This window comes from Accipiter gentilis, chromosome 32 (assembly GCF_929443795.1).
Source record: "Accipiter gentilis chromosome 32, bAccGen1.1, whole genome shotgun sequence".
Taxonomy (NCBI): domain Eukaryota; kingdom Metazoa; phylum Chordata; class Aves; order Accipitriformes; family Accipitridae; genus Astur; species Astur gentilis.
In genome coordinates, this window is record NC_064911.1 from 11,595,594 (window position 1) to 11,620,820 (window position 25,227).

The following is a 25,227-nucleotide window of genomic DNA, read 5'->3' on the forward strand; positions in this document are numbered from 1 at the left end:
TCAGTGAGCAAGAATAATTTATGAAGGTGGTACAAGTGGTAGCAGTTTGCTATAGTTGTGGGTTTTTTCTTCTGTTGGTACTTGGTGGAACAAGGGTAGTTCAAAGACTACAGTGTTTGTAAGTATCAGTAATGCCCTGAGCATTCAAATCTTGATTTTGGAAACCTTTTGCAGGGGAAACAAACCTCTTTACAATGGGAAACATTTATAGGGAGAGGTAAAATGTTTGTTTCTTTTATTTGGCTTAATGTGTTACATAGAAATGGAATGAAGTCATTCTAATCAGTTTATCCACTCAAAAGATTAGTTGGTACTAAATGTTTTGTTTCCGTGAGTGTACATTCATTACCAATCCAAAATCACTACCATTACTGTGTGGCACTCATTGAAAGCACTCTGTGAAACAAATTTGCATTATCTTTTTATCTGCGGTAAGATATTGCCTACTTCAAATAAATGAACAATGTATTTGCATTCTTGTTGGCAGTTTCAGTAGACTGGCTAAGGTTTGGGCAGAGCATCAGAACAAACTATGCTTTTGCCAATTACAGGCAGCTTTTTCAAGTAAGCAGTGTAGACTAGAACTCTACAATGTCTTTGTACATGCTCTCTGGATAAGGAATTCCTGTTTCAAAGATTGTCCAAATTGATATTTTTACTTTCATATGGCATGTTTCGCTGAAGAATCTTAGTGCTCGTATATAAGTCTTGTTTCACAGTCTGCAGGGTAGGATAGAATATTCCTCAATTTATAAAAGTGTAAATCAAACAAAAGGGAAACTACTGATTTGTCTCACTGGATATATTTAAAAAACCCTAATCTTAAGGAAAAAAGAATTGTGCTAAAAGCTTAACCTATGAACAAAACTTATTAAAACTGTTTTAGTTTAACGCAGTGATGTTCTTCATTTCCACGTTTGACACACATCAACTTGACTCAATTTTGTCTTTATTTCCATTTAGGACGTGTAGGAACACCTCATTTTATGGCCCCAGAAGTCGTAAAAAGGGAACCTTATGGGAAGCCTGTAGATGTTTGGGGTTGTGGCGTGATCCTTTTTATCCTGCTAAGCGGTTGTTTGCCTTTTTATGGAACCAAGGAAAGATTATTTGAAGGCATTATTAAAGGAAAATACAAGGTAAATGACAGTGTACCTGAATCCTTTTCCAGTGAGATGAGCTCTGCTGGTAAAATTTCTGGAATTTTATTTTTGTATTTAGGCTGATTTAAATATGAAGCTTACAGAAATCTGTCTGTGTTACACAGGAAGAGAGACAATTTTCTCTCTCCAGTCTATCTTGTTCCTGCTGTGTTTTTTATCAAAGTTAGGAATTAGAATACGGAAATATTTACTCAGATGAAATAATAAATGGGTGCAACAACTAGCCCTTAATTATACATTGGGCTCGGTAGGATTACATAAGGTTTAGCTGTGAAGTATAACATACTGTATTTTACCTTAGTTTTACGGATCATTTAGTATTTTTAATCAAGTAGAAGAACTATCATAAAGGCTGGTCATCATATTGCCTTTGTTTAAAACCAAATGCATGTTACTGTAAAAATGTAGTTATGCATTTTTCTTTTTAGTACAGTATGTGTTGAAGTACAGCTGATGATTCAAAAGGAGCCACTTGCAACTGAAAGCAAATTGGTGTACGTGCAAGATAAACGTGTTTCATAACATCAGCATCCTAGAGCCATTATGGAGACAAACTTAAAGCGTTGACTTCACTGTTTTTGCGGTTTTGTCTAAGATGAGTTTTGCTCTATTTTGCAACCAAGCTCATACATGATCTGTGTATTAGCCAATTAAGAGTGGAAACTTCTAAAACTGCCTGATTGTCTGTAATATGGTTTAGGAAGTATTTTATTATATGAATGTAACAGTAGTCTGCTAAAATTTAAGTGACAGCAGTGGTACTGCACTTGGTCAGGAGCACATTTGTCATTCTTTAAACTTTGTATTCCTAAAAACAGTAGGATTTCTTCATGGCATTAACTTTGGGATTACATAGACTGGTAGGCGTTCCAGTTTCACTTTACGGATTTCTTTATGGAATCTCTTAAGCAGCTAAGAGCTTCTGGAAGCGTACAAGTTAACTTTTCTTTGTTTAAAAAAAAGTCATGGCCAGCACATTGTGTCTTCTCAGTTCCTTTTCTGTTCCTGTTTCCACAATAATATGTCTATTCAGTGAAAATACTGTAATGATTTCAAAACAGTCTTGCTGCAAATTTGCAATTACCTTCATTTCATTAGAGCTGAAAAAGAAATGACAAATCACAACTATAAATGTGCATTTCATAGCCATATAATGTTCCTGAGTGCTAGAATTTAAAGCCATCATTTTCCGTAAAGACTGATTTTAAATAAAATGGACCTCTTTATAACATTGAAGAGAGGCTGGTTATAGTTTTGAATTTTCATTTAGTACCTTGTAAAATTAGCAGTGTACCATTTAAATAAAACTTAAGCTTTTCGTAAATTAACGAAATATTAGAAATAGCTTAAGGATAGAATCCTTCATCACAGAAAGAATTTTCTTACTTTAGTATGGCTTTATCGAGTGTCCATCATCTCGACCAGTTGGACATAAACCTACATATGCATAAGATGAAAATATATTCTAAATCATCCTTCACATTGTTTCTCCTAAAGATACAGTTTTGCTCTAAAAAGTGTTGCAATTGCTTGTACGGGTGATCACATGTCAGTATGCCTTCCTACCTGAGTGGCTGAAGATGCTTAACTGTTGTAAAGTTGAAAGGAATTTATTGGGAAGAGCCATTGTCCATGATACCTGTGGGACAGGACCAGAGTAGTTCACAACAGGCATTAGCTTACTACCTTCTTACTCAGCATCCCTGGCATGAAATTGTGGGTTGATATAGATAGACTGTCATGCCATTCCTTATACTGATTTCAGGAGTAGATTTAATTTCTAAATTTATCATAGGCATAGTTAACAGTCAGACAAAGCCTATTTTTTCTTTTTCTAGTGAAGGGTCACTTTTATCTGAAGAAAATGTAGCATAGGTAGAAAATTATACTGTAATTATAAGATAATACCAAGGATATGTCAGCTTTTATGTGATACAGTGCTCACTGTTTTCAATTTTTTAAGCCATTTCAATAGCAACTAATGTACAAATATTTGTAAGTTATTAAAAAACTTAGAGACTTCCTTTTACATTTACTATAATAAAATGTTTACAAATACCAACCACTGTTAAATCTCTGCAATTACTTTACATAAAAAGTAGGTTCTTTTCTATATTCTTATTACTAATGTATTTTCTTTTTTATTCCTTGTAATCAGATGAATCCTAGGCAATGGAGCCATATTTCTGAAAGTGCCAAAGATCTGGTACGTCGCATGCTTATGCTGGATCCAGCAGAAAGGATAACAGTATATGAAGCACTGAATCATCCCTGGTTAAAGGTAGTAAAAGTAGCTGTTTACATACCAGTTTCCTCTTCAAGGGAGAAAAAGATTTCTTTCTTTTTTTTCTTTGAACTTTTCAAAGTAGACATGACATTGTACAAAATGTGTGATAATATGTTTTAAATGCTTTGTAAGATTAGAGCCTGAGATTTTGATAATTGCCAGACTTGAACTCTTGCTTAACAGCAAGAACAAACTCACTTTGGCATCTTCGGCATCATCGGAGTATAGGGAGTAGGGATGCGTAGAATAAAGCTTGAAGAAGGTCGTCATGTGTCTTTCTGCGGCTCTCAAACTCCAGAGGAGTAATTTCTAATGTCTTCTTTGCTCAGTTATAACTAGACCTCTTTCATATTACACATGTAGCCTTGCAGTTTATTGCAGTGCATTATGCTACTATAACTGTGCTGCTTTCTTACATTAGATTCCTGAAATATCCCACCAGAGTGAAGGAAGTAGGTAGCGGTGTGTTGCTCAAAGGCTGCTGTAACTACATAAAATTGTATGGCATCCGGTAATCAAATTATTTTGCAGCGGTGGCAGAATTTACAACACATTTTGAGCCAGTGGAAGAGTAGTTGCTGGAAACTGAAGATTAACAACAGGAGCAGGAGAATATACATTTAGCTTCTCAGTAGTCCCATTAATAGGCTGTGCTAAACATTGGAGTTGGAGAATGATAGGTGTGTTGCAAATTTAAAAGGTAGCAAGTACTGGTTCAGAGCATTGTATTTTCTTTGGCAGAAACTGCTTAATCAACTGTTTTTCTTTGTTATCCTCTACTTCTTTTCTGTAGTGTGGGCACAGGGTAGGGAGAGTCATAATATCATTAACTTAAACAGGGTACTTACTTGGAAAGGTTACTGTTCTGATGTCTGCTCCTGGACTATTTATATGTTCTACATTAGACAAATATTGACCAAAAAAATCAAAACCACAAAAAAAGAACCTTGGAAGCACAGGCTCATATGTTCTTCCTCCAGGTAAATGGTCTAACTACTAGTGAATGGAGTTTTTCTTCCACTTCTCTGCTTATTTTCTGGCTCTGACACTTGTATTCCAAGCTGCAGAATGCTCTAGCTTATAAAAGGAGGGCAGGAGCGTGCACTCTTGGAGAGTGGTTAAGGCACTCTTCTGAGTATTGGGAAACTGTGGGTTCAAACCTTTCCACTCGAAAGAAGCCGAAGTTCTGTCTTTTCATCTGGGGCATACGTAGTGCATCAAATATTTCAAAGAGCATAGGAATGGGCACCGTGTTTGGGAATCCCAACTCATCATACTCCAGTGGCTGAGTTTGTGGTAAACATAGGTGATCTGGTTTTACCTGGTTGTAATTTGACTTTTTCCTCGCTTTGTGAGCTTACCCATATTTAGATGCCAAAGCAAGGGTTTTGTTGAGGGTTATTTTGGCAGAAAACTTTGCCATTTTTGTTGTTTGAGCAACTAAGCTGATTAGGCTTTTTAAAAAAGATAATTCTGTAATGCAAATATGCAAGTTCTTCCTATATAGCATAGCACTTTTGATGTCTGTGGTCTCTTTCTGATCTTTCCACTGTTTGTTGAAAGACAAGCAAGGAGAAAGATTTAGTTTAAGACAACTTTGTTTCCAAGCTTAGGCCAGCATTCTGTCAGTCAGTCTTCTCTTATTTTTGCCTTCCCTGCTGACTCAGAATTTTCTTCTACACCATTTATAGATAGCAGCCAAATACAGCATGACACAGGGACATCTTTAGTGCCATAAAGAGACTGAATTACTTCTGCCAGTGATTTCACTCTGATTCAGGAGTTGCATGTGATAAACGTTTACATTCAATTAATAAGTGTACGTAGCTTCTGTGATGATTTGGGGCAGGGGAAGAAAGTAGTCAGTGCTGCAAGTTCTACCCCCGCTATCCGCTGTTCGTTGGCAAATTTTTCATCTGCATCCGCAATGGAGAATTCTTCTGTAAACTTGCACCTGGTGTCAGCAGCCATCGAGCTGGCACTTCCTGCTCTGTATCGAGCACCCGTTAAAAGAGTGCTTGACCACATTGCTTCACTGGGATTTGTGAATCCCAGGAAGCAGAACTACTTTGTGCTTGCCAGTTTCAAAGTTCAATGCTAGCCACAGACTGACTAACAGTACCAGAGTAAAACAAAAGGCCTAGGGTCTTACTACAAAATGGGAAACAAAATTGCAAAAATAAAATATCCCAGGCCCAAGTTAAGAATTCTTTCAAAATATCTTAATCCCTCTCAGTTTCTTGATGTTTTCCTTAAGTTGCCACAAATCCTCATTCTCCTTAGGATACTTACTAGCTGGTACATTTCTTGCCTAGTTTCTTAATGTCGAGAGAATATTAAGAGCCTGTATTTAATGTTTCTTTTGTTTTGTTTTTGCGGGGTTTTTTAAGGAGAGAGATCGCTATGCATACAAGATTCATCTTCCAGAAACAGTAGAACAATTGAGAAAATTCAATGCAAGACGAAAACTAAAGGTAAAATGAATGTAGTGTTAAAACAATATAACTATGTAACTTGAATTTTGTGTGATATTTTATTCATTTTAAAAGTGCTAAGAGAAATCTATGCTCTGAAGTCAGCAATAAAATAAAAAGTTGAAACAGGCCTTCACAGTTGTTTATTGCAATGGTGTCTTGTTAAGGGTGTTCCTCATAAACAGCACTTTCTCTTAGGTGGTTTGTATGTCCAGGTAATGCTTTCATTAAAATGTTAGCTAGGACATTTTAGAATATGACCTTTTTTCCTGCTCTAGCGTAGTTTCAGATCTTTCCCAGATTTCTTCCTGGGGAGGCCACTATATGTAGTCTCCTGAGAGCTTTTATACCAGTGCTATTTGTTTTCTACCATTTTATCCAAAGCACTGTTCTGCAGAATGTTTCCTGCAATTATTTGTTGTCCATTTTGCCTACTGCCACAACTGTAAGACATTAAAACCTGAGTGCTTAAACTGTAATTTACTTGAAAAAGTAAATATGTCAGAGCAGATAACATTTTTCTGGCTTTGTAACTTCCCGTGTAACACTCATTCTGGGATTATTACATTTTCATATAGATATATTATGGATGTCAAATATCCTAGTGCTGTCAGTGTCAGATTCTGACAGTTTCTCAAATAACAACATATTGTGTTGCTTTAAAGCGTGGATTTTTATACTTGCTAAGCCATCCAGTCTAGGTAAGAGGGGAAAGAGCAATAAATTAGTTATTTTGTTTACATTGTACTATGGGAATGTATGCCTCACACTTATTATTTTAAAATGCTTTCCCATGAAGAATTGTTCTCATGAATCCTCTCGTAAAGAAAATATTTACTGTTTATTAGAGTAGTGTATGACCAGATCTTCTGTTAGATATGGTTACTGGTAACAGTGAAGCAGAGCCGAAGACTATAAAACTTATTTATTCTTCACTGAGAAGACCACATGAAAGACCTCAGGAGACTGATTGATCCAAGGTGTCTGGAAATGTTTCATTATCCTTCTTTGTGTAATTTAGACTTTGTGGATATTTTTATTCAGGGGGCAGTACTAGCAGCTGTGTCAAGCCACAAATTCAACTCCTTCTATGGTGACCCCCCTGAAGAGCTGCCAGACTTCTCTGAAGACCCCACCTCCTCAGGTATTTTAACAGAAAGTATATTTACTGCAGTCAACCTGTCCTAATTCTATGCTGACTAGAGTACCAAGTATTTACTAATTTCTCATTTCATAAAGTTGCATATTAAGTTAATGTTTAAATGGGAAAGCATAAGTAATTTTCAGTCCTAATGGTGTTAGTGACTGCAGAAAATGAAGAAAATCTCTGCACAGTTGTAATTTTCTACAGAAATTCTGTCTGATTTTTTTTTTATTTGTTGTATGTACATGTAATTACAAATAGTGCTGTAATCTCGTATGTATATTACTTGAGTGTAAAAGCTTATTGACATTTTGTCTTGAGTTCTTAAGCAGGAGCAAGGTTCTCATACCTTACTAATAGTTATTTATAAAAAGAAGCCATTGAGTACCAGAGTTTCTTGACCTCCTGTTTTAAAGAACAGTATGATTAAGATGTCTCCTCTTTAAAGCACGCTGGACAGTATTTCTGATACTATAACCCAGACCCCCAAATCTTCAGAGACAATACATGTACTTCAGGGACCTCCCAACATATTTCAAAGGGGAGGAGAATACCTTTGCTGTGCTGTGAGCTAGGCCTTGGGCAGGACAGTGATCCTACTCCAAGCAGTCCTTTTGTCCTCAGCCCATATTCAGGAATTTAAATAACCTGGCAGTCCCTATACTAACACAGTCCTGTCATAGTTATTTTGATATAACATTATTCACAACATTTGCAGTGCAAAAATCTGGGTTGTTCTGTCTGATCTAAAATTAGAGTTGGTCTGTCTGATCTAAAAAAAAAGTTAAATGAACTTTTAAGAAAAATTTAAGGCCAATAGGACGCTCTCTTCTATTTTTCTAAACAACGAAGTAGTACTTGCAGAATATTTTAGCTATACACTGACTTTACTAGAAGACGTTTCAGGAGCTTAATTACATGCGCTGAACTGCTGTGTAATAATTCTCTTTCCCAATGTTTTTATAGGTAAGAAAATTACTTACTGACTGCATATTTCTGCTCTTTCATATGAGCAAGTAATTTTTATAAATTATTTCAGTGTCATTGATATAGGAATTGGGGGCAATTTTTTTTGGTTGAAATTCTTATATTTCAATTCTTGGAATTCAAGTTTGAGTACCTAAATTAAAAGGTTGCTTTGTCCTTAGAGATGCACACTGCTCATAATTTCCATAGAAGTGAATGGGAATCTCGGATCATTTATTGCAAATGGGTAATTACAGCCTCATGGCTTAACTTCAGGCAGCCAGCTTTTGAATACGTGATGTACTTGTAAGTAAGGATCCATATATTCTTTTAAAGAAAGAATAGGTTGGGTTTACTTCATCCAGAATTACTTGCAGTGCTTTAATTTTTCTTCACAGCTACTTCCCCCATTTCAATAAAATGAATAGCCCACCAACATGACTGGCAGTGGCAACTTTCCCAGTCTAAAAACTGCAGTTCCTCTTTCCAGTTTCAGTCTGACATCAACAGGGCATGTGTCTTCCTCATAGAGTGATGTAATTGCAGATATCAGTACACGGCAAAGGTACAAGTTCTATTTTTTCCGCACACAGAATACATGAATCCAGTACACATGTAAACTCTACAAAATACCTGTGCTGGATTCATTGTTATCTTGTGTTCATCTCTGAAATAACTGAAACAGTAGCTTGGATTTCTCAGGGAAGTGTAGTTATTCTCCAAAATAACATTGTTGATCTTGCGATGGGAGATCGTAGTGATTAGGACACCATACTAATCGGGTAGTTTTCGTGATGTTTCCCTGACTGACTATATTAGCTGATAAAATACTTAATATCGCAGGATAAACACTGAGGCTTGCAAGAAAAGATACTGCAACTTTCAGCTTCTGAAATTGCTAGATACGGAAATCTATTTTGTTTTCTCTTCAGAAGTACAGTAATAAAGGTTTCAAATATTTCTAGCTTGTAAACATAGGCTCTTTTGATTATTCTAAACTAAACTAGTTTATAGAAATTAGCCATAAAACTCTTGAATTGCAGTAGAAACTTGGCTATCTTAAGGTTATTTAAGTTTCCTTCCTAACACCCCATAATGTTATTCCAGATCATAAACCCTAATGAAAAGCGTTTAATATTTAAATGTTGTTGCCTATTTAATCCTCCCATAAAATTTCATGAAGCTTATCATTAAAATTAAATTATTTGTCAGAAAGGGGCAAATGTGGAAGTCCTACTGAGATAAAGATGCAGAAATATAAATGCTTATTGGGTTATGCAAATTGTATATCCTGTCCTCCTCCAGGTCTTTCTAAACACAGAAACAGAAAATTTCAGTCCTGTCTGTTTTCCAGATTAATCTAGAGGTGTTCTTCTTCAGAGTTCAGTGAACCTCAGTTTGCTGGAACCTTTGAGCATCCTCATATACTACCAGAGTAATAGCCTGGGATATGAAGGCACTATAGGTAGCAAGTCAGATGAATCACAAAGGATATTCTTATTAGAGAACTTTGCAATGAGTGTCAGCAAATCGCATAACTAAATTAGATGGGAATGAACACAGATAAAGTTCATTTAAAGTCAACCAGGTATTTTTCTGTATACATCTTCCTTTCATTCATGCAGAGCGTGCTGATAATTCTTGGTTCCCACAGCTTGTCCTGGGTGATCTATTTCCTCTTTCGTCAGCAGCTGTCCTCTGAAGGACTTAACTGAATCCCACTATCATTCTGTTGGTAACATGGCAGAAGTCAGTCTTGCTGAATTCTGAGAGAGTATGATAAAGGCTTTTAAAATGTTTTGGAAAATTAGGTAAATAATTTTAAACTAAAATATTACTTTACTGCTGATAGGCTGTGTTCAGTAACTTCTTTAGTAAAGCCACTAAACAGCTCAAATGACATCTTGCAAATATTTTTTGCCAGAATGTAAAACTTTTGACTTTCGGGTTGCCTGTCTTCAAGACATTGTAAAATGTCGATTGCCCAAGGCAGTGAATGTTTTTTAATATGCTGAAACAAACATAAACCAGAAGTTAGCAATCAGCAGCTCTAAAGGCTAAATCTGGCACATGAGAAAAATTGGCCTAGTAGAGAGTATTTGAAGTGGACCGTGAAATGAATTAGGTGCCAGAGAAATTCACAGTTTGCTCTCTGCTGCCCTTCCCCATCCAACTCCCTCCCCTCTCCCCTGCCCTCCCTGGCCCTCCTATCACCTGGTTGCACATCAGATCCAGACAGAGGATTTCCTCCGATTCTGTCATATGCTGACCATTTGTCCCCTAACAGAGAGTACAGAGGTATAATTTTCACGTTTTTTGATAAGAATGCCTCAGGCTGCAGAATGAACATCGCCAGGGTAAAACTTTTAATTTTTCCTCCTTTTGCTTCTTCAGCTCCCCCATTCTGCGGCAGCCCAAGGAAAGGCTGTGGAATTGTTTGACATTTTGACTTGGGAAGCTGAATTTAGGAAGACCTTTTAGTTTACTTTGGAGTTTTAAGTAGATTCAGGATGTTTAACTTTTTAGGCCAACAGTTAGAAAAGCCCATAAATTGAAGAGGTTTTTTATAACTTTCTATTTCCAAAAACCTTTTTGTAGCCACATTTTCAGAACTACTGAGTCAGTGTTGGAGTTAAGCCAGTGGATAGTCCATAGTCTTTGGAAACCTGCATAACTGATTTTTAGATTAAAGCAAACCTTACCTTTTGGCTAAAGGACTTTCCTCTGTAATGCCTGCTTGAATTGCTTGGTTTAGCGTGCTCATATTCTGAAATGCGACTAACAGGTTTCAGACTAGCTTTTTGCTGCAAACGGTTCTACATTCCTGTAAGGCATTTTCTGATGCTGTGTTTCGGTTCAAACCACAGAGAAAGCACAGCAGCATATTTTATAAGAGACTGACCAAATGTATGAGTGTAGCCTAGGCTGACAAATAGCACTGTTGCAGTACTTCCTGAACATTTATGTGCTTTCTGAGCTCTGTGGTAACAGTGTAAGGTGATGAACATAGAAGCAGTGTTTTTGCATTGCACAGAAAGCTGGCACATTTAGTCTACGTCAGTGTTTCTAGTTTGTTTTCTCAAACTGCAAGGCACAAACTTCATATGGCATTTTTACAAATGCATTTTGCTATTTTGTCTCAGGGTTTCTGTATGTAAGTTGAAATTTTCATTCTTTTTTTATCTTGTTAGACTCTATATTGTCATATCAAATGAGAAATTTTTAACAGTATAAGATCTTGATTTTCAAATTTGAAAGTAATAATAATGGGAAAAAAGCTAAATCTGATAGTCTCTCAGAGTGAGATCAAACAGCAAATGTATGGCCAAGTTGTAAAATCCCTGTTTCCAACATACGTGGAACTAACTTAACTCACAATTTAGTGAGTGATTAGTAGTTTTATGGGATTTAGATTCCATGAAATATGGGCAATATAAGCCCATATCTTAAAAATGATCGGTCTCATAGACACAAGGAAGAAAAAGAAATATTGTTGTTACACAAAAATTACCTATGATTTTGTAAATATTTGCAAAGGGTCTAGTGTAACATTTTTCAGTATGAGTGCTTGGGGAAAAAAAATTACATTCACCTTATAATTTACTGTTATTAAATCCTTATCTAGTATTACAGGTATAACTGACTATCAGTTTTGAGATCACAAGTTTGAGTGTTTCCAATACTTCGTTATTATCCTTATGATTTTTCAGCTATTTAGTCTTTGTTCTGGTACCTTTAAGTACAAAAACTTTTAAGTATATAAAGCCCCTGTAAATGAAAATCAATAATAAAGTGATTGTATTTCTAAATGGTTCTCATAATGATTCTCACTGCACCTTTTGTAAAAAAATTGATTTCAATATAATATTGCTAAATTCTAGCTAGTAAATATATTAATTAATATGATGTTATGCTTCGTTTGCAGTATGTTGAAGTAGTTTGTCAGTTCACCTCTTACAATATTCTTACTTTAAGTCATTTTTTGTCCACGAGTTTTTTTAAAATAGTTTAACCAATGTTGAGAAAAGTCTGGTATTTTAGATACCTAACACTGCGTACATGTGCTACCTTCCCATTGCCAAGTGTTTGTTTTCCTCCCATCTCAGTCGCAAGTTGCATTTGCTTCACACATAGAAACCATATTAAAAAAAACGGGGGGGTCCTGTCACTTTGTTCATACTATTTCGTGGCTAAACTAGTGTGCTAGGTTGCAGCTTTATAAATCGCTTGTTCTGAAATCTTCATACTGTTTGTTGTTTGTCCAAACGCTGCCTTCCTACTAGGACTTCTAGCAGCAGAAAGTAGGTATCCCTTTGTTTTCCTTTAAGGCATATCATTCAGCTATGGTGTGTGTCTTTGCATGTTTAAAAATCAGCTTGCTTCTCTTCGCTATTTTCAGTTTTAATACTGCCTGTTCAAGAAAAATAGCCCGTATGTTTTTGACTAAATCTGTCTATAACTTTCAAGGTATAATTACCCGGAAGTAACACGATTTCCAGGGAATTCTGAAGATTCTAGTATAGAGGCAGTATTAAAATTACCTGGCTTTTTGTTGTCAATATTTGCAACACAACTGAAATAAATTTTAATTTTCATTAAATTAATAAAGGATAAAATGGTTTGGATTTGTGTTTTAGTTCCAACATTAATGTCTTCATGGACTAATGGGCCTTTTTCTCCTCACGCTAAATATATACTATAATGTTAGTCATGTATTATTTTCTTGCTATACCCTTGCATGAAATTTCTTGATCATTCTGTGTTGATGTGATACATGATATATGCATATGCATTGTGTATATGCATACACCTGATTTAAATAACTATCCAGTATGTGTCTCCTTAATGAAGGAATATTATTGACATGTAGGGAGGAGGTTCAGCTGCAAGTTAGCTGCACGCTTCATCAGACTGAAAGCACAAGCACTTCTAACACCTGCAGACTATACTAGACAGAGGAGAAGGTGTGAAATTCTAGACCCTTTGGCACAAACCGCAACCATTTCAAAACCAACAAATTCGGCATCTCAGAACACAAGCTATAAAAAGTGGGGGGTTTCCTGCAGCATTTTAAGATTCGTAGGCTGACAGTTGTTCTTCCGTCCTGTGTCAGGGCAGCAAGACATATGTCCATGTCTCCATTTCTGATCAAAGTAATGGATTTTGGTTTTGTTGTTTGGTTTATTCTTTTGACCTTATAGGTTGTGGGGGATGTTGTTCCTTGTCCTCCTATTTCCCCGTCCCAGAATGCCTGTCCAGTAATACGAGAGTGAGAACCCAGTGGATTTTTATGTCAAATTTTTGCAACAGTATTATTTTTATACAGTTGTAGGGAAAAAAGCAATCTCACACAGAGCCTCTGCCACTGATTTTTGGTTTTCATTTGTGCATAGAGACTTTCTTCAGTACACCTACTGACTGATAGAGTGTGCTGCCCTCGTACTGGTCAGAAGAGAGTTTCCGTATATTTTTGCAATAAGGAAGAAAGTATCTAAGGAAGTAATAGTGAAGGGCGTTCAAAATACTTATTTGTTTAGTTGCATGTGAGTGTGCTACCTGTAAGGTGTGGGTCTGGTCTGAAAAACAATACCTTCTCAGCACATATTTCTTTACCAGCACACTAGACTGCCTTCTGTGGTATCTGTGGCTAGTTTTACAGTGAGAGAGAACTGGGAAGAGGAATTGACAAACTTTGTGTAAAGGTCCCAAGTATGGAGACAGGAGAAAGCTGGAGACCTGCATACACAGTGCCCCTGTGTGTGCAGAATAAAACGAAGGCTGTTTTCAAAATCAAGCATCAGTTTCTCCCTGCCCCTTCCTCCCTCCCCTCCCTTCGCCCTCACCCCCTCCTTTTTTTGTATTTCCATATATAGTACTCTCCTCTGCGTTCCTGCTTCTGTTTAGGAACACTTTATCTCTTGTTTTCTCTCTCTCTCTCTCTCTTTTTTCCTTTTCTTTTTATTTTGTTTGGTCTTTTCCTCTCTCTCCCTGTTTTTCTCTTCTGCACCTATTTCCTTTGGTTTTCTCTGACTTTTACATGCCTTTCTTTCCCCTCTTGTATTCCATAGGTGTTCTTAACTTCTTTGATTTAGTTGTAAATCCCAATACCCTTCAATTGCACCAACTGCCTTCTTTCTGAAGTTTCACTGTAGTCTCCATAAACCTCCATCTTTCTAGTTGTCTCCCTAGATTCTTCTCATTTATATATATATAAATGTGTGTATATATATATTATTACTGTCTTAATCGCTTCCCAGTAGCATTCACAGAACTGTGTGCATGTGGGAGCATGTAAAAAGAGAGTGTCTAAACTTGGCTGTTTGGTTTCTGTCCAAGAAGGAAGAAGTCATTAAACACTATATAGCTCAAATTTGAGGAGGATAGAGTCCTTACTTGCCTTTCACTTTAATTACACTGTTGTGTATATATGTGAAACATGTATCTCCCACCTTATTTTAAGCTATTATAGGCATATATATACACATGGCTTGGCTGTCATCTGTTCTTACAGAGATAGTTTCTCTGGACTATAGTGAAAAACAAAGAGCAACAAATTACTGTGTGAGGTTACAGGCATCTCAACTCCAGTGATTCTTGCAGATGTGGTTTAAAGTGATGAAGAGCATCTGGTACTCACCTGGCTTTCCCTTACATCTAAGAAGTTACATCAGCACAAGTAGTGGCAAGATCCCATCTCTGTAAAAGATTCTTTTCTCGCCTTTAATGGAAACAGCATGTGTTTAGTTTTTATAATTATGCTGATATTGAGCTTAGATTTTCATGTTTCGCTAAAGTGAACAGTTTTAAATGCATACTTAATTGTTATTTGAAAACCTGAGCTGACAGACACCCCATCATTTCCACAGCATTTTGATATAGTGCTTAATTACCTAATGTGTTAAAAATTTATGCCTTGTGTTTTTAGGGTATCATAATCAGATGCCAGCAAAACAAAACTACTGGAGGCACTGATTTATACAGTTATCACTAAATACATCATTTAAAAGGTATAAGTGTGGCTGGAGTCTTAAAGCGGAAGCAACGTGAAAAATAATAAAATCCACGCCACTTGAATCTCACATTACAGAGTTGGTAAAAATTATCTCATTGTCACTTTACCAGATGTGCTCTATCAGAATCTAATAATATTTATAAGATATTTTTTCTGAAAATAACTGCACTTCACAATAATGTCCATGCCTGTTTTTTATGAGATTGTACCCAGTGACTTCATTTAGTGACTCTAACACTTGATCTCTCTAAAATCTGACAATTTTGGATGGTTTTTCTTCTGTCCTTGCTGTATTTGCTAGCTTCAGATCTCTTCATAAACAAAGTGAAATGCAAATCCTACCTTCTGAAATGCCTGTGCTTTGAGAGCCAGGATTGTTTTTTAATTTCATTTCCAGTGGCTGCACACAAGAAGGCAGCCAATAGATGAAGTTAGGAGAAATCAGCTTGTGTTGATTGTAGATTGACTGCCATAAGGACTGAAGTGTGATATATAGAGAAATTGCAAATAGCAGCTAAGCTTTGGTTAGTCATTTAAAAACCACTATAAAATCTTCAATGCATAGTTACTTACCTATTTGTACAACATAAAGAATAGTTGAAAAGCCCATCCAAACTAAGGTAGTTTATAAGAATGAACAGGATTATAATGAGTGGTTGGTGTCAGGAACTTAATTTTATACAATTCTACAAATCTAAGGGGTTTGCATTTTGTCAGTGTATGTCTAATAAAAATATGCTATTATTATAATGGTTGTTATAAGGTCTTCTGCAGAGTCATTTCCTGGAATACTAATTGCAGGAGACTTGCAAAAAGGTCACGGGTTTATAGTTTTGCATTTAAACAAGGTCAGGTTTCCTCTAACAAGTTTTCATTGCTCAGAGGAGGGTTTATGTCTGACAAAGACTTAAATGGGCATTTGTAATCTTCAATATTAAAAAAAATAAAACAGTTCTTTTACCCTCTCTCAGAATGTGTTTGTAGTCAGAATGTAGTCTTTGCATTTTGCAGCAAGGTGTAAGTCTTTTTACCTAAACGCTCTTTTATTCATATACTGTCGCAGATCACTGCTGCGTGAAAAGAAGCTCATAATTCTCTGTACTGCCTGCTGCATAAGAGAGGAAGTCAATTGTATCTGCCTTGTTTGCTGAGCCTCAGGAAAGCAAACTTTTGGTGTGTTTTGTGGTGGAGACATATTACTATTGGAGAATATGTAGGCAATACGTGGAATAGTGTTTTAAAGATTTCTTTTCTTTTATTCTCTTTTATTCTCTTCTCTCCTCTTCTGCGGAGAAGTAAGCAACTCCCGCCTACCTCTAAAGTTCAGTTTCTCTAGCCAAACCAGCTGTTCCAGATGAGGACAGCTAGATGCCAGAATGTAATAGCAGCACTATTTTACCAAAGCTTCATCTACTTGCAACTTGATGAACCAGTGTCCCCACCAACTTCAGGTAGTATTAAGGGCATTGTATGAGAACTACAAAGACTCTAGAGATAGAATTTAGCTGTAAGAGAGAACTACTTACAAATGGCCATCTCCGTAAATGAGGTAACAGAACCTGCAGGAAATACCTATGATAACTTTGACTACACACTGGGTGAAGAAATAATCCCAAGTTATTGCCTTATAAAGCAAATATGTCTAACTGACAAATAATACATCTGCCTCTGTAGGCAGAAGGCTACTCTGTTTATCTCCATCTTCTTAGAAGTGATTTGATATCATCCTTAAGAAGTCATTCCAGTAACTATGAAAACATTTCATGTACTAGTACTGACTGCGGAAGACCGTCATAAACATTCTGACTTTTTTTTTTTCTTTTTAATATAGTAAGAGTCCATAGTTTTCAACTTTTCAGAGTTGCCAGCCCCAAGGGAACTGTGAATAGTTGCAGCCATCCTTTCTTAGGTGGTCTTGTGGGAATACAAGAAAGATAAGGTTGTGGGCATGGCCCAGAGTCACTGCTCATTTGCACACTGAGAACATTTGTGCAATTACAGTAGGATCCGCAGTTACCACAGTCTTCTCACAGAGCCATGTTTGGTGTGGATTTTGTTACTATTACTGTGGTAATATTACTATTGTTACTATTACTATTACTTCTACTTGTATCGCTGGAATTAAAGCTTTCCTGTACAATTGTATGTGTATATGTTTTTATAGTAACTTAAGGTGCAGGGTGAGATCCGTATCACCTAAGTGGTTGGGGCCACTTGAAAGTTCTGTGGCAGTAGGCAGCATTTTCTAACAAAGTTTACTTCAGGGAGTCTTAAAAAAAACAAAGCAAGCCAGTCAAGTTAGTCAACTTCCTTTTTTTCCTGGCTTCCTAATATTTATGCATCATTCTGGGTTTTATAGTTATGGATTCTGTCTGTAACTGCTACAAACCATGAGAAATCTGAGCTTTTAGATTGTATGACTGTATAATAACTCAATTCCTTCCTTTATTATCTATGCTGAGGCTAAAATGGGTGCATCTGCAATGATGAAAAGAGATTAAATCCTATTTCTGGAGGATCCAAGCTTTAATTATAAATATTGAGTGTTTTTACACTTTCCCTAAAGATTAGAAATTTAGCTTAAATATGATAGAATACGAATCTCTTTAGAGACAGGTATGCTGTAAAGATTGGTCAATTTATTTTATGTAGTATCTTTTATCTGAATTTAAAACTCTTCTGAAAGGTACTCTTAGGCTTTTAACCAGATGTCTGTAACAGAGACAGTTGAGGTGTTTACAAAAATGCCTGCAGAATTGTTCTATCACTTTTTTATGCAATGACATGCTGTCAGTATAGCGCTGCTATGCCATTTTCTCATGCAGGTGCCTGTTGTTTGTAAATGCATGAAAGACAGAGTAGTAGATACAGCATAAAATTATAGGTAAAAAAACCATAAGGTAGAACTGTGATTTTGAGGGATTAGCAAAGTCACTGTCAGAACTTCTCATCAGATTTGTTAAGGATATTCTTGGAAACTTTCTTTTTTAGCCATCTATTCAATGCGACCAATGGACAGGAGAAAAAAGACCTAATGAACAAAGCTTAATATTTTGCAATTCCCAGATATTCAAAAGGTTGTTGAGAAGCAAATATTAAAAAATAGTAACATTTATTTCTATTTGAAAGACCTCAAAGTATTCCACAAAATAAAATTCCCAAAGTAAATAATACTGTAAAATAAATAATGTGGTGGTCCAGAGCATTCGGTATGTCACAGTAATGCAGTGCAGCAGACAGCTTTGAACATGCTTCTCATTGGTTCTGGTTTTGGCTCAAGCTTTAGTGGTTATGAGCAACATTGAGCAGTATTAGAGACTCTTAACATATCCAAGTCTCTGAAGTGAATCTTATCTTGAGTTTTCCTTAAGCAGTCCAAATACACAGAAAGAGCTTTGAACCCAGAAAGCGAAGTTTTGCTAGAAAAGAAAATAATTAATTTAAACTCTGAGCATGACAAGAATAGGAATAAAAGAGAATTCTAACAAATTTCCTTCTGCCAACTGCATCCTGGAAAGTCAAGCACTTTCCTTCAGGCTTGAAGATCTCTAAGTTCATCAACTTTTAACTGACATACTGAAACGTTAGAAGAAACTCAGCGCGCAGTCCCTTTTGGGTCCGTTGGTAATGGTTTTCTTCCTTGCCTTTGAGGCTTAGCTGTGGTCTCTCCATGCTCTTACCAACAGATTCCCAGTGCCTGTATTTTCTCAGGTTTCCTGCAGTGTCTCCCAGTGTGGAAGCTGTGACACAGGCAGAGGAATATGAACAGTTCCTTTCAGCTGAGCATGCTTACTCATTTTCAAAGACAGAGCAGTTTTTTCTCTTCATCAGTGCACCTGACCCCATGTGCAGCAACTACAATAAGGCAAACCATTAGTTTTACTTGCTGACCAGCCACCGCTTTTTTAAAGGAGCATACCTTAAATTAATACATCAGTTGGAAATGAGTAGTCAGACACATTTAATGGGGGAGGACGAAGAAGTCTTATTGCTCCTGAGCCATGAGTTGTGATGAGAGGGAATATTGTTGTTCTTAATCTTGGTGTACAAGGAACTGCAAGGAGAATCCTAGGTTGAGATTTGTACTAAATGCAATGCAAGAGTTTCTATACTTGTAACTTACTCATCCTTCTAAGCCATGAGGTCTCAAGTCTTCTATAGTAGTTTTTGTGTATTTTGTTATGTTTATTCCAGTTTTTCAAGGTTTTCAGAGAAATAAGTGAATTTAACTTGTTTCCTTCTGTGGTTAAGAGGGGGTTGGGGTTTTTGTTTTTATTACATTCTGAAAATGCAATAGATTACAAAAGGGTTTGAGTTAAGGAAGGCTGGTAAGAATTGTTCATACAGTGGAGGATGGAATTTCAAGAAATACAGCCATTTTTTAGATATTATCTATCTTGACAAAAGGACACTGGCAAATGAATTAAGTAAACAGAATAAACATATTAAGGAGATATTAGTGAAATACAGAATGTGTAGAATTCTGTATCCAGAATTAAGAATTTATTTATGAAAAAGCATTCAGCAGTTCACTGTCAGACACCAGCGTTTTTGTAGACCACTGGATATGCTACCATCTTTCCAGACGCTTATACCACTGTGGAAAAACTGAAGACGTGGGCCGTGGGTGTTTAGATAAGCCAAAGTTAGCATTCTAGTAATGCACACAAGTGGCAGCCACCACTGATACCTGATGCGTAAAACAAGCTGTTACACAAGGAACCAATATGGGCTGGTTTACTGTGGATTTGTGTTGTGTTTCTGTAACCTCCCCTGCTGTGAGTTCAACTCTCCTCATGGACTTCCACCTTCCATAGTGCCTCCTGTTTCTCCGTTTTGTCCTCATATCCCTCGCTTCTCTTTTCACCCTTATGCCATATAAAAATCATCCCCATCTTCCTATGACCCAAACCAATCCACTGGTCAAAAGGCAGCAAGTGCTATAACTGGGTCTGAGATAACTAAGCAAGCAGAACAAACAGAACAAAAACCGGAGCTCATGTTACAGCCTTTTTTTTCTCCACCAGAGGACACAGCAGTCAGGTCTTTCTTTCTCTTCTTCCCCCATCCAGATGCTGATTTTAAAAGAATTTGTGAAAACGTTGCTTCTTTCAAACTTTTACTGATTTGGAATATGTATTTGAAATTGGCCAGCAGTTAAAAAAAGTGAAAAAAGAGAAGGTTGGGGTGAGAATGGTGAGGACAGGCAGTTGGGCAGATAATCCAAGTAACTTTGTAAGACAGCATTGGAAACTAGGCTAAAATAGAACAAAGCTAAGATTAATAAAAAAGGGGTTTAACCTCTCTTCAGTTAAACCATTTCTTATGTATAATTACACTATATATGGGCACTGTTGATATACATAAAGTTTATTTGGTGAGTTTTCCTGTAAAAACTCCAGCTTTCTGAGGTTCCTGTTCCAGTTGTACCAGATGAAGTGAAATTTCCTTTTCCGAAGTTCAGTTTACTGTGAGTCTTTGCTTTATTGATCTTTATTCTTTTTTTTTTCTTTTTTTTTTTTTTTTTTTTTCCTGTTTATTGCCCCATAGGAGCAGTCTCACAAGTGCTGGACAGCCTGGAAGAAATTCATGCACTTACTGACTGCAGCGAAAAAGACTTAGATTTTCTTCACAGTGTTTTCCAGGATCAGCATCTTCACACGCTACTAGATGTAAGTTTTCTGTGAGAAACAATTTGAGTGCATTTCTGTGTCTGTTATTCATTGGATAATGTTTTGTTTTATCCCGAATATATTCTGTGTTATTGTTTCATACAAAAATGAATTTATTTATTGTGGAATGTCACAATCAACTAGCACTTTACACAAAAATACATTCTAGGACTATATATACAGAATATTTTAGAATATGTAAGTGCTTAATGACTTGGTTTGAATTAATAGCTTTGCTTTAAAATAATTTATCATAATAAGCTTTTTTCTTTTGGTAAGGGCTGGATTATATTTTTTATTTTAAATGTGACTTGCAACTTTATAACTGTACAGATTCATTCCTTTTTCATTATTTTTAAGCAATGTAATTATCTTAGACCAGTTCTATGGATATTCTTACAAGTATGACTTTTGTGTGTGAAACACCTAGGTATGCCTGTTTCTGTCGTATACTTTAACACAGCACGTAATAGGCTCAGTCATTTACATCTGTATTATTCTGTGGTTCGTGAGAGCTATTACTCCTTAAGACAGCAGGGGGGGGGGGTGCAAAAATTACAAAGCTGGAAGATTCAGGTTAGTGCTCCTGGTAGGCATAATCAGGACTTGGTTGCTGTTTCTTTACTGTCTATCTGTAAGCATAGTTCACTGTCTGGCTATACATACAGATCAACTGTGATATCAGATGGTTCACGGATTTCTTTTTCTTTTTCTTCCAGAAAACTAAAGCGCTCTATTTTGCAAGAATAGTTTTAAAAAGCAAGTAGTCTGGTGTTTGAGACAAAAATGCTTGCACGCTACTTATCTTTCTGTGCCTTGAGGACTTCCTCTTTTCAAAGTTTCTTGTTATCTTGTCACACGCAGAAATCCTATTTATATTTCCCAATGGTTTTTTAACCAAGCAGGCCTAAGAAGCAAATACATTGTACTTTCTCCAAAACTGTGTGAGTTTAGGAAAACATACGTATAGTTTTGATGTAGAAGTATTTGCTGAACTTCAACTGTCTGCAAAAACAGGGACCTTCAGCATCACTACAGGCTTACACTTCATCCCTCACATTGAGTGCCAAGACCCTCATTGAAGGACAAATTCAAAAGCATATCAGGCTGTTATTGATTTCTGTGTCTACACAGTATTGGGGTCTAAAATAAAGGTGAAAAAGAAGCAGAAAAAACTTTCCCTGATTTTTTCTGGGATATATGGATACTCCATGTTGAAGACAGAGTACTTGCCTTCAGGCAAGACAAACTTTCTAAAGCAATCTACACATTCCACTGAGAAAAAACTTACAATGGAACCAGATCCACAGGCATAGGCTATGTCCACATTAGCAAGTACTACAACATAACAATAACAGATCTGTAGAGCAAAGCATTTGACGCTGAGGACCCAGTGTCAACAATTCTTACACTAGCTATACCGCAGTCCTATGGACTGAATAACCACTGGTAGGTGAACAGCATCTTCTATTTTAGTGTCATTTGAGAGTAAATATGCTCTGGTAACACTGAAAAATTGTTGAATGCTTTAGTTCCTATATGCAGCTTTGCAAGGGTATGACCTGAATGTAAATGGTGCCGTAGTTCCTTTGGTGTCCAAACTCTTTAAAATGTAGTAGATGATTTGTACACTTCTTACAGTTTTTTTAGTGATTGGTGAATAGTAGGCCACCTGGATTCTGTGCATCCTTCAAGTTTAAAGGATTGAAATCCACACATACTTCCTTCCAGAAGAGGACCCAGCTGCAGGGTTCTGAACTGGCTGTATGGGAACATAAGCCTTCTGGTAAAGCTTCCCCACAACATAGCTGCCCGTATGACTCGAGGAACCGGAGATAGCTGTTACGTGATGAGGGCATTGCTCTGGCACAAGACTCTACAGTTCTAATCTTTGTTCTTGATAACTACTTATGCATTTTACATTAAACAGTCATTGGAGAAAATTCTATGAAGCATGCGGGAAGGAGGGATTCAGAGTTCATGGCTTTCCTAAATTGCATCTCCAACAACTCATCTTGCAATTTGCATTAAAATATGAATCTTTTTTTTCTGGTGTAAGTTCTTCTAGCTTGTGTTCCAGATCCTTAAATTCCTCTGTCTTTTTATATTGCATGCTGCAGTATAGGAAGGTGGTCAGATAATAGGAACGAGAAATATAAATCTGGACAGGAAGATAACAACATGACTGTAACAATAAGAACCAAAACACTTGCGTCACTCATGCAGAAAGGTTTTAGATATTTATTAACCATTATTATGTTGTCATATAACTTCTTGGGCTTTGGTAAATCAGATGGCCTTAGTTTTAAGTATTTAGCTGTATGACAGGTCTGCCGGACATTAACCTGCTCTTCTGCAATACTTTTACTTTTTTCTGTTCTTTACAATACCAGTCTGGTTCATAGTACTTCGCTAATGATCTATTATTTCTGTAATGGTCTGCTGTAGCCTTTTAAACAAGAAAAAGCTGCAGTGAATTTGTACCATTTTACCATTCTTTTATTTAAAAGTCATGGTCATTCTCTTAGACAGAAAGGGATACATTTAAATACACACTATAATAACATATTTGTGAGAACAAAATGCTATCAAAAAGCATTTTTGTTTTATTATGCTATGTAGAAGGGGGATGATAGAATTTTCAAAAAAATACTTTGATTAGAATAATACAAAATAAAGTTCTAAAAGATTGCAATGTCACGAAACACATATTTGAAAGACTGATGCAAGTTACAGACAGTATTATTTGAAAGGGTAGCTTTTTCATTTCAGTAACATATGTGGGAAATTGATTTCTGTTTATGCATTGATACTATTCCAGTTTCTCTCAGAAATCTGAAAAAATCATCAGTTGTACTTGGAGGAAGTTCTGTCAGGGAAACTGTTTATTCCTCTCAGAATATTTGAGGTTAATGAGGCCACCAGAACAAGTCACCTGTAAAGCACTGCATTCCACTAAGTAGGAATTTTCTAATCTGTTGTGAAGTTGTGGCTGTCACTTTGCCTTAAAACTACTGTTCCTCTTCCTTGGACTTTTTCCACAGTTAAATTTGTTCTCATGTTCCTACTCTTTCTCAAGAGTTATCCTTATTTTTAGATTAGGCACATGATGATAGATCACATCTACTGCTGAAATACGTTCTTTTGCTTCTAAACTAACTTTTTCTGAAAGTAAAAAAAAGAAAGGACAATCTTTGTGTTAAAAATGCAAGTTACCCATGTGTTGTTTTTTCAGGTATTACAGATCACAGAATTGAAGTCCTCTTTCTGAGTAATTCATTAACTTAAATGTTATGGGGACAGGCACCTCTGAAGACCATAGAAGGCAGGGTTCCTGTCATCCCATTGATTGTTTTTAATTGATTCATTTCTGTATGTCTGTTTAGATAGATATTTTAAGACTCTCTTCCACTATTTGGGTGCCAAAGCTGTTCAAAACAAGGGGGGGAAAGGTGCCAACTACTTACAAAGTAATTTATATTGTCTCTGTGCCAAATCCTGCAATACACCTGACGTGGGCTTATTGAATAGCTGCATTGTGTGGTTTTTTCATAATTTTACACAATCCCTCTGTTGTGTTGAGTGTTTTTTCCTACGCAAAAGTTACACAGTACATTATTAAAAATTTAATTTTGTTTACTGGGGAGAGTAAAGAAAAGGGCCTTCTAGGAACAACCATTTAGAAATATTCACCACCTAAAAAAAAAATGTATTGTTTAATAATTGAAAGAGTAGCTTTGCGTTGGACAGATTTTTTTTTTTTTTTCCTCCCTTCTGTTAGAAATGTGATGATCAAAATTTTGGTGAATGCTGTAGGACATTCCTCTGTGTGACTTGGAACTGTCTGGGTTTATGCCTATATAAAGCTTTATAGATTGTTTCATTTTGGTATCCAATTTAGATCATAAAGAATGTATAACAAAGTTAAGTAAAGAATATAAATAACTTTATGTAAAAACAGAGTTAAATTTAAGTAGTGAAACAGCTTTTTATTACCACTGACAGATTTTTAGAAGCCTTATCAAATGCTTGAATTAAGATTTTTTTGTTGACTTTCATGAAAGAGATCCTGGGAGGCATTGCTGTCTTGTGCCAGCAGTACCAAAAAAGAAATTGGAAATAAGTATGAAGAGGTTACTAATTTTGGAGGCGTTGGTGTTTGGCTATTTTCTGTATCATGACAAAAGATTTTACTTTAATGATTAATTGTTTCAAAAAGTATACTGGGCTTCAAGGCTGTGCCAAATGGGGAAGATCTTTACACGTTATGTTTCATCTCTATTGGTGCATCAAAGGAAGCAAGGTTTGCTAAAAAGTAAAACCAGAAGCTGCTATTTTATGCAGCTGCCTACATTGAAGGAGACAAGAGAAATCATTCTCCTCTTGAGTCAAGTAGTTTGGTCACCTCTCCAGGGACGCTTTCTGTGGGTGATTCTGAATGCAGATGTCGTTCGATTTACAAGTGAGATTTTCGCTCAGCTGGAGAACAATATCAGCTTTTGTGTGACT

General features: G+C 36.3%; 1 protein-coding gene across 21 annotated transcripts in view; it reads left to right on the forward strand.

Annotated features, from left to right (window-relative positions):
* The window catches only part of CASK (calcium/calmodulin dependent serine protein kinase), a 240,457-nt gene that overhangs the window by 156,326 nt on the left and 58,904 nt on the right, over positions 1 to 25,227 (forward strand). For 15 of the 21 annotated variants that reach the window (XM_049834799.1, XM_049834804.1, XM_049834802.1 and 12 more), the window contains 6 exons: positions 964 to 1,139; positions 3,322 to 3,444; positions 5,841 to 5,924; positions 6,969 to 7,068; positions 12,318 to 12,335; positions 20,597 to 20,718. In XM_049834799.1, coding sequence (XP_049690756.1) covers positions 964 to 1,139; positions 3,322 to 3,444; positions 5,841 to 5,924; positions 6,969 to 7,068; positions 12,318 to 12,335; positions 20,597 to 20,718 — 623 coding nt within the window. The remainder of the gene's footprint in view (positions 1 to 963; positions 1,140 to 3,321; positions 3,445 to 5,840; positions 5,925 to 6,968; positions 7,069 to 12,317; positions 12,336 to 20,596; positions 20,719 to 25,227) is intronic. The other 6 variants (XM_049834803.1, XM_049834808.1, XM_049834816.1 and 3 more) reach the window with 1 other exon arrangement.